The sequence below is a fragment of the Temnothorax nylanderi genome, unplaced genomic scaffold, assembly GCF_030848795.1.
Source record: "Temnothorax nylanderi isolate EJ_2023f unplaced genomic scaffold, tnyl_v1.0 TNYL_tig0240_pilon, whole genome shotgun sequence".
Lineage (NCBI taxonomy): Eukaryota > Metazoa > Arthropoda > Insecta > Hymenoptera > Formicidae > Temnothorax > Temnothorax nylanderi.
Genome location: NW_027249302.1, coordinates 39,588 through 50,000, shown reverse-complemented (window position 1 = coordinate 50,000; position 10,413 = coordinate 39,588). Strand labels below are relative to the sequence as shown.

Sequence of the window (10,413 nt, the reverse complement as noted above, 5' to 3'; positions counted from 1 at the left end):
ATGACGTGCCGTTGGGGAGTTTACGATTTGGTTAACCTCTGTATTCACGTGCCTAAATTGTTTTATGGAATAGGTAAAACAATTATTTTTTAATAATGTTTCGCATAAAAATTTTAAATAAATTTTTATATTTTTCTCTTAAAAAACAATTATTAAAATGTATCCTATTATTTCTCCGGATTAGATGTACGTATATGTATTGAAAATGCAGTGTGACTGATTAGCCCCGGGGGGGGGGGGGGGGACGCTTAAACCCCGGCATTTTTGAGATTTCAATTTTTCCACCGTTGTCGTTTTTGCTCTATACCGGTTAAACAAAGCGATGTAGATAAAAATTTCCTATATAAATTTTGTAGCTAAAGGTTCACTCTTTACAGTGGTATACCACTTTTAACTAAAATTATTTATTTTTTTGTTAAAAATCGGCACCGAAAAAAAACTGACCTTTTAGCCCCGGTCTCCCCTATCGAGCAAAACTTAGTAGTACCTGATAACAAATTGGCATCAAATTGCCGCTAAAATTAGTTGACAAAACCTAACACCAAATTAATGCCAAATATTGAGCAAATTTTGGTGACAAAGCTTGAGAACAAATTGACGCCAAATACCAAGCGATGTTTAGGGACAATATTTAACTGCAAATTGGTGCCAAATACAGAGCAAATCGTGATAATACTGCCTGACAACAAATTATCAACAAAAATCAACAAATCTTGTAGTTATCTAACCATTTATAAATAACAAAATACTTTTTGAAAAATATTTTTTTAAAAGGCATATTAAATAAATATAATTTTTTTATTAATTTAAAATAAATCATTTTATACATATATTAAAAATCTTTACATTTATGACATATATTATTATAAAATGTAATATAAAGTAAATAAAATTATTAATTACAAAGATGTTACTAAAAATGTTACAAATATTGCAATGAATGCAAAAATGACATATAGCGTTTTCGACTGGAGCGAGGTTAACCCAACTCAGGTTATTTTCTTCAAGGATTGAACAATCACAGTTATTCTTCTAAAGAATGGAATAACCGTGATTGGTCAGTTATAAAAGAAAAGAACCTGAAATGGGTTAACCCTGCTTCAGTCGAAAACGCCAATAGTCTCTTCAGTCCTATATGACAAATTTTATGTGGATATTCTTTCCATCTGATCTATACAGAAAGCAAGCACAATCTTTTTCTTCTAGCTCTTATAGAAAAACAGCACATTGACTACGTTTACATGACACCGTTAATCGGGTTTTATAACATCGGTAGTTGTCAGGAAGACCAATCGTAATCATTCTTCAGAAGAATGGAATAGCTGTGATTGACCGGCCTAAAGCCTTGTGTACACGACACTAGAAATCGGTCCGAGTTTCGGTTTAAGCCAATCAACTTGCAGCTCTTACAGAAAAGCAGCAGTTTCATTGGCTTAAACCGAAACTCGGACCGATTTCTATCGTGTACACAAGGCTTAAGAACTACCGATGTTATAAAACCCGATTAACGGTGCCGTGTAAACGTAGTCATTGACATGGTTGTTATGCGAATTTCCACCATGCGACAAGCTTGTCACAGCCTTGTGTGCAATATGTTAATTCTCAAACTTGTACAAAAAAATTTTTGCATACGAAAATAACTGCGCAATCACTGATTAGTCTATATCTTTTATTAGACCTCAAATTATATACCAATCAGTGATCATACAGCGTTAATATTTACGTATGCGAAAATTTTTCGAGTTTGAAAATAATGACTACGTTTATACGGTCCGATTTACGCCGAAGTTATAACAATCGATGTTATAACTACTGACGTTAAATGCCATGTAAACGCACTTTTACGACGAAGTTACTACATCGATGTACATTATTTTATTTAACATTATTTTAATATTTATATATTTTACATTAATTATTTATTTACTGTAATAATTTGAAAAAAACGTTTATGTAACATTTATTCGACATTAATTTCATATTTATTTCACATTAATTATTCATTTGCAATAATGATTTGAAACAACGTTTATTTAACATTTATTCGACAGTAATGTAATATTTATTTTACATTAACTATTTATTTGCAATAATGATTTAAAGAAACATTTACTTAACATTTATTTAATATTAATATAATATTTACTTCAAATATTATTTTATATTAATTATTTCATTATAAGAGTGTTTTATTATTTTTCTATTGTCGTTTTGCTCTATAAATGCCGTTTTGTGGCAAATTTCCGCGTCACGTATCTATATAAAGCTGATACATATATTATATATGTATGTGTGTGTTCAGATATTGCGCTCGAATTCCTTCGCGTTTTGCAAATGCCCGATCGTTTCATTCAGATGGCGCGACACGTGAGTCGCCACTTTCAAAGCGCCCCCACCTCCTTCCTCGCTCTTGTTCAGTGTCATGGCCGCTCTTGCTGCGTTTCTTCGGACGAGACGAGTACGTTTTCCTTCTTTCGTAACTGATTGAGCTAAGCGGCACGTATTCTGGAGACCAACCGAGCGAGATTCGACTTCCCAAGGAAAGCTCACCGCCAGGAAAAGGAGAGCTTGAGGGAGGATTGAGGCGATGAGTCCGGTCCAGCGAGCAGGGCCCTTCCGATATTCTCATTTGGGACGCCATATTGGAAGATCGACATTGATCGTAGTAGTACAAGGGGCTCTGCAAGGTTAATTCTCGTCTTAAGATCTTGGAATTGCTCTCATTCTTGTGGCTCTGGTTTATATTCTAGCCCTAGAATTGATCTCGTAGACAAATGCAGAGGCCCCCCTCTCTTTTCTTTTCTTTTCTTTTCTTACTTTGATTTCAATCAGTAATCCAGACTCCTTAATTCCGCCCTGTAAGATCTGGTTAATTCTCGTCTTGAGATCTTGGAATTGCTCTCATTCTTGTTGGTCTGGTTTATATTCTAGCCCTAATGTAATTTTAATATATGCATTACAATTTTACACTGTCAAATAATAAATAATATCGTTTGATAATAATAACAGTATAGATAATAGTAACAATTTTATTACTTGACTTATTTTTCATTCTATTTTTGACAACTCGTATATACATTAATTGTGGCTAAGGTATATACTATGTCATAGTGTAGATCTTAGCTACATTTCTGGCAAGTCAGTCCAAAGTATGCGGCTTTGTTCTCTATCCTTTTTATCTGTAGCAATTTTATTTCTTTTTATTTTTTAATTATTTTTTATGTATTATCTCTTATGTATCAGGTTTCTGAAGAAGACTAAGTATATAAAGTCGAAACGTAAAACGTTAATTGTATTTAAAATTTGTTTAATTAAACGAGATTTTGTTTTTAAATTTAAATTGATGACCTTTTTATAACTCGAGAAAATCAGCCAGCCTTCCAACCTATCGTTTATTTTGTACTGTTAGTTTAATTAATTTAGTTATATTTTTTTCCATTAACATTCCATTTGTTATAGTGATTGTGCAGTAGAAAATCTGAAAAAATAAATGTTTTTAAAGAGTAAAGATAGTATATATTTTGAAATCTATGTATTTTATGTAAACATAACATTTAAATTTATTTGCAGTTTATTTTAGAACATGCCAAAAAACACCGTTTCATAAGCTTTCTAAGAAAGTTAAAAGGCAGAAAGTGAATGGTGAAGTTGTAGAAGAACTCAATTCAACAGATTCTTTAATTGAATTCGATCAGTCGCATATTCAGCAAGCACATGCTTCCGTTAAAAGCCAAAGTTCCGTAATACCAGATTTTCTTCATAATCAAAAAGAATCTGAACTTTCTCATTATTCTTAACTTTTTCATCATTCTGAACTTCCTCACCATTCTGAATTTTCTAATAATTCTGATCATTTTGAGTACTCTGAACACTTTGATTTCGAAAATAACGATAATTATAGAGATATATTTAACATTAACAGACACACCGGCAACAGTAACGAGGCTCATTCAGATGACAACGATGATAATTCTGAAAACTGCGAGAATAGTGATGAGAATAAAAAATATTCGAAATGTTTCGTGAAAACAAGAGTTATAAAGAAGAGTTATAAGAGTATAAAGAGTTATACTCTTATAGTCTTAAAGAAGAGTTATAAGAGTATAAAGAATATGTAATATTATGTAATAAAATGTTTCATTCTACTTGCCGTTTGAATCTGATTAAGGCAAAATTGTAATATTAGTTTGAAATAGAAACAATTTAAAACAATTTAAAATACAAGGAAAATGCTTTAGTTTTATAACTATCATATTCTTGCAATATTAAAAATTTTACATATTCTTTCTTTGATTAAAATATTTCTCAAAATAATCTTGGAACTGTTGATGAAATATCGTGTATTTTTTTATCTGTAAAAGTTTAAAGTTTTGTTTGAATAGTTTAAAAGTTTTGTTTGAACGGTTTAAAAGTTTTGTTTGAACAGTTTTTTTCTGCTGTATATTAATTTCTATTACATCAAACACTACAAAATTCACTTCGGTTGCTTGCACCTAAATGATGTATATTATTCTTTTGTTATTTCTTTCTGACAACAGTACTGCATTATTCCATCGTAATCGACGAACTATGCACATTGTGAACATTTGTTTATTTCAATTTTGCATTCTTGCAAATAATAAATCGTGTTTCAAGTTTGAACTAGTTGTTTAAATATGCACGGTAGTTATTATTGTATGATTAAAGAAAGGAAAGTTAGTAGTATTAGGCTTATAAGAATATTGTTTTAGATGCATTTTCATAGAAATTATACTCGTGTTTTCAGTAAGATTCTATAAATCCTTCTTATGCCGGCCAATGCATTATCTGCGCACGGAGTATGTGTTCCAGGCATTATATAAGATTCTCGAGTGTTTACAAATATTGTATGTGCTGTTGACAAAGTTAAATGTTTGCATATGTCAGTAAATTCACATTGTATAACATTTACTGTAATTAATATATAATTAATTATTTTATTGCCACCGTTAGATTTTATAAATGTCTTATAATGTTTTATAAATATAAAGATTTCTTTTAACATATGTATAAAATAATTTATTGTAAATCAATAAAAAATTATATGTTTTTTATAATTTAATGCTTTTAATTTTTCCTAAAAAAAATATATTTTAGTATTTATTAATGGCTACGTAACAAGGCTTGCTGCAATTTGGCGTCAAGCTGTGTCATCAAGATTTGCTCTGTATTTGGTGCCAATTTGCTGTTAAGTATTGTTCTCAAATCTTGTTTGATATTTGATATCAATTTGGCGTCGGGTTTTGTCAACAAACTTTGATAGCAATTTGTCAACAATTTGCTGTTAGATTGCTGGCAAGCTTTGCTCGGTATTTGGTGTCAATTTGGCGTCAAGTTTTTTCGTCAAGGTTTGCTCGCAATTTGGCACAAATTTGCTGTCGAGCTTTTGTTGGCAAGCCTTGTTTACAATATGGCGCAAATTTGCCGTTGAACTTTTGCTGCCCTGTTTTGCTCGATATTTGGCGTCAATTTGGTGTCAAGTCATGTACACAAGCTTTGCTAGCAAAACACAAGCGTATTGCAGACACAGGTCGCACCGGATTTGTCGACAAGTTTTGCGCGTATTTGGTGTCAAATTGGTTACAATTTGCTGACAAATTGTTTACTGGGTATATATGATTATATCTAATCATTTTTTCCCGGGACTGCTCAGTTGAACTGCCTCAAACATACTGACTTGGTTGTAACTATGTTGCTTCTTACTGTACTCAAGTATAGAGGCTTATATTAATATACCTCACTTGTTTCTTTCAGTGGGTTGTAGTAGCGTGTGCTGGTAAACATATATATAGAGGGGTAAAAGCCTTAGTAGTGTAAGTCAAATTTTTTATAATATTAACATGTGTGCATAGATGCAATTTATATATTGTATAGATTGCATCTATGTACATGAGTCACAATATTAGTAATTTAACTTAAGGTAGTTAGTCCGTGACCATACTATCAAAAAGTTAATGAAAAACAAGAAGACAATAGAAGAGACTTGTAAAAATATACTTACAAAAATACAAGACCTTTGACCGTTTAGTTTCGAAGTATTTGATACTTAAAGTACAGAATTTTTTATACTAGCGGTGGACGCATATGACAGCTAACCTTTGAAGTTAGATTTGAAGTGAACCTAATCTAAGAGCACACATTGGTGTCTATATACATGTACATATGAGATTCTTACACCACATGCATAACGCGGACAATCCCAGCCAAATACTATAAGTCATTTGTTTATCATTAACTTTTTGATAGTATGGTCACGGACTAACTACCTTAAGTTAAATTACTAATACTTTATTGCCATATTAATGTTCTATTATTAATAAGTAATAAAATAATGTGTAATAGTACTTCCCACAAATTTCCCACAATAGTACTTCCAACAAATTATAACAAGTACACATAAATATGTAGAGGATTTGAGTGACAGTTAGTTAATAATGTACAAATAGTTGTGATATTTACAGCCTGGCAAGAATGCAATATTAATTACACTTTATCAAAATAAAATTGTTGCAGCAAATAGTCTTAATCTATGTTTTGTTGTAATTCATAACACATAGATATTATTTAAAGTTATAATTATTTCATATAAAAAATGTATATGTTAATAAAAACTACATGCAACTAATTTATTTTTAAAGTAAAAACCTTTTTCCATCGTTGACATCCTGCTTAACAACCTGGGATATATCCAATGTCAGAATTCTGTTGAAATTGTCTGTTTCGGAATTATTTAATGTTACCATACCAGCAAGCCCCAGAAATTCGTTCCTGTATGAACAATATAATTATAATTGTGTAATAAACATGAGATTATAAATTAATTTATATATAATAAATTATGTTCCAAAGAAAATAATTTCAAAAACTGTGTGATTTATGTCAAAAGAAATCTATAAATTACCACCAACTAAATAAAAATATGTTAATTTATTATAACAGAAATGTATATATATTTGTTTCGCCAATAATTGATGATTAAATTATTAAATTTATGGCGAAAAATATTACCAGTGTTATTAAATTTAATAATTTAATTTATAAAAAATGAGATGCTTATATGTAAGTATCAAAGATTATATCAATTTAGAAACAACCAAAACCCATGGTCGAAAAAGTCTTGACGATTAATCCAACCAAAACCAATGGTCCAATTGTCACGACACTAGCCAAACGTTATCGATTATAAAAATAGTCTTTCTTAATTTATTATGTTAAAAGATAATTTGGTAATTATGAAAGAGAGAGGCTTTCTCACTAATTTGGCTGAAACTTTACAATTTTATGTATTTTGGTGGATAAAACATGAATCTATAAGTTAAAATTGTCGCTCTCAACTAAGAAAAAAGTTATTAAGTACTAAAGTTGACAGTTGCATAGAGTTATTATGGTTTTTTTAAAGCAGAAAATATAATTGGCGGTAATTATGAAGGAGAGGAGCTTCCTTATCGATTTGACTGAAACTTTACAATTTTGTGTATTTTTGTACGTAAAACATGTATCTATAAGTTAAAATTGTCGCTCTCTATTAGGAAAAAAGTTATTAAGTACCTACTAAAGTTGACAGTTGCATGATTAGGATGTCTGTCATTTATTATACTTTGTATTTCTAGAGTTTTTAATATGCCAATTATTTTCTGCTTTTAAAAAAGCATAATAACTCTATTTCTATTATCTTTTTTTAAATAATTTATGTTTTTTGTTTGGAAAATGTACAGTTTTGTTGTACCAAATATATAATATATAATAATATATTGAATTAAAGGTTAAAAAAGATAATAAAAATAGAGTTATTATGCTTTTTTAAAAGCAGAAAATAATTGGCATGTTTGGAAAATGTACAGTTTTGTTGTACCAAATATATAATATATAATAATATATTGAATTAAAGGTTAAAAAAGATAATAAAAATAGAGTTATTATGCTTTTTTTAAAGCAGAAAATAATTGGCATATTGAAAAGTCCATATATAAATACAAAGTATAATAAATGACAGACATCCTAATTACGCAACTGTCAACTTTAGTACTTAATAACTTTTTTCCTAATTGAGAGCGACAATTTTAACTTATAGATTCATGTTTTACGCATCAAAATACACAAAATTGTGAAGTTTCAGTCAAATCGGTGAGGAAAGCCCCTCTCCTTCATAATTACCTTATTTTCTGCTTTTAAAAAAGCATAATAACTCTATTTCTATTATCTTTTTTTAAATAATTTATGTTTTTTGTTAAAGCAGAGAATAGTTGGGCTAACTATTCTCTGCTTTAACAAAAAACATAAATTATTATTTTGGTTGGAAAATATACAGTTTTGTTGTACCAAATATGCCATAATATATTGAATTAAATGGTTAATAAAAAAGATAATAAAAATAGAGTTATTATACTTTTTTTAAAGCAGAAAATAATTGGCATATTGAAAAGTCTATAAATACAAAGTATAATAAATGACAGACATCCTAATCACGCAACTGTCAACTTTAGTACTTAATAACTTTTCCTAATTGAGAGCGACAATTTTAACTTATAGATAATTCATGTTTTACGCACCAAAATAGTAAATTGTGAAGTTTTAGCCAAATTGGTGAGAAAGCTCCTCTCCTTCATAATTACCACTTAAATTACTAGAAATCAATTTATTACTATAAATCATGGTTAATAACAAATCGTTGGTATACTCACTTATTCTCATTTCGTCGACAACTGCAGATACAGGCAGCGACAAGGCTGAGAAATGATAGCAGGGCACCAACTGAGACAACCCAGTAACACCAAGCATCCTCCTCTTCAAGAAATGGTTGTAGCATATTATAAATTTCCCGTTGGGCGCGTTCTCGTGTTCTAAAACGGCCAAAATAAAAAACGATGCTGTCAGTCCATCGCATGTGACATAACCTTAATGCGACGTGGAACACATCCAGAAGCACTATACTATTAACCACACCATCTATCACATTGATTCGATTCGGCTGCTTTACGGTGATGTTTGTCACTTTCATGACCCACGTCTGTTTCTTCCAAGTTGCACTTTCTTCAGAATTTCTCTCTTCAAAAATTTATTATCTCTTTTCGTTAATTGGACATCTCCAGTCTGCAATAAAAATTTTGATACAAAACCCTTCAACCTCTAATTTTCCTGCGTTTATATATTATTATTTTTATATAATTTTTCCTATCTTTTATATACAATATATCTCATCACAATAAAATCAAATCACAGTAAAACAATATTGTAAGATAACACAATATAGCACAGCTAAAAGAAGTGTAGAGATCCATAAACGAATCGAGACAGTTAACGTCTACACATTGTATCGATATTCAGTGTAAAACATAAGTTTTTTGTTACCTCGTTATTAAGACATTTTTAACAAATTCCACAACAGCAATTCCACTCTCTTTACGGTCCTTCCTTATTATCTTTATTTTTGTCAAACTTTAGATGGACAAAGAATCAACGCTAATAGCGTTTTTCACTGGCAGAGCTGGTGCGCATTCAGTGCACATTAAAGCCGTCGTACACAAACCAACGTAAAGTGTATGTTTAATATAAACGGGTTAAATCATGAAATCGTCAATATTCTTTATTGCACTATTTGGCAAAATATGTACTGGGTATTTTATCAGTCGAAATATTTGCATTTTACTTTAAATATTAAAGATTAAATCAGTGTACAACGGCTTTAATGTGCACTGAGTGCGCACCAGTTCTGCCAGTGAAAAACGTTATAAGTCCGGGTCTATGTATGTACATATACATACATACAATAGGCATAGGCACAGATGCTTAGGGCCGGTCTACAATGGGTGATGTAAGTCGTAAGTCGTAAGAATTGGCCAATCATGCTGGGTCTACAATGCGATTCGCAAAGTCGTGAGTCGCAAGAATTGACCAATCACAGTCGAATTTGAGGAGAATAATCGACTGTGATTGGTCAATTCTTGCGACTCACGACTTTGCGACTCGCATTGTAGACCCATCTCAGACCCGATCTACAATAGATGTTTTAAGTCGTAAGTCGTAAGAATTGGCCAATCACAGTTCATTATTCTTCGACCGCAAGGAGAATAATGGACTGTGATTGGTCAATTCTTACGACTTACGACTTAGGCCCGGTCTACAATGGATGTCGTAACTGTCGTAAGTCGTGAGTCGTTTAGGCCCGGTCTACAATGGATGTCGTAACTGTCGTAAGTCGTGAGTCGTAAGAAATTGACCAATCAGACGAATTTGAGGAGAATAATCAACTAATGATTGGTTAATTTCTTACGACTCACGACTTACGACAGTTACGACATCCATTGTAGACCGGGCCTTACAACACTCATTGTAGATCGGGTCTACAGTTCATTATTCTTCGACCGTAAAGCAGGGCACACACACTTTTCGTAGAAC

The 10,413-nt window shown here is 31.0% G+C and overlaps 1 protein-coding gene across 1 annotated transcript in view; it reads right to left on the bottom strand.

The window, feature by feature from the left end:
* The window catches only part of LOC139779760 (uncharacterized), a 152,796-nt gene extending 143,053 nt beyond the window's left edge, over positions 1-9,743 (bottom strand). The window contains exons 1-4 of the mRNA XM_071718236.1: positions 9,367-9,743; positions 8,962-9,108; positions 8,700-8,858; positions 6,664-6,786 (exon numbers count right to left, since the gene is read on the bottom strand). Coding sequence (XP_071574337.1) covers positions 6,664-6,786; positions 8,700-8,824 — 248 coding nt within the window. The 5' untranslated portion in view covers positions 8,825-8,858; positions 8,962-9,108; positions 9,367-9,743. The remainder of the gene's footprint in view (positions 1-6,663; positions 6,787-8,699; positions 8,859-8,961; positions 9,109-9,366) is intronic.
* Positions 9,744-10,413: the final 670 nt, after the last annotated feature.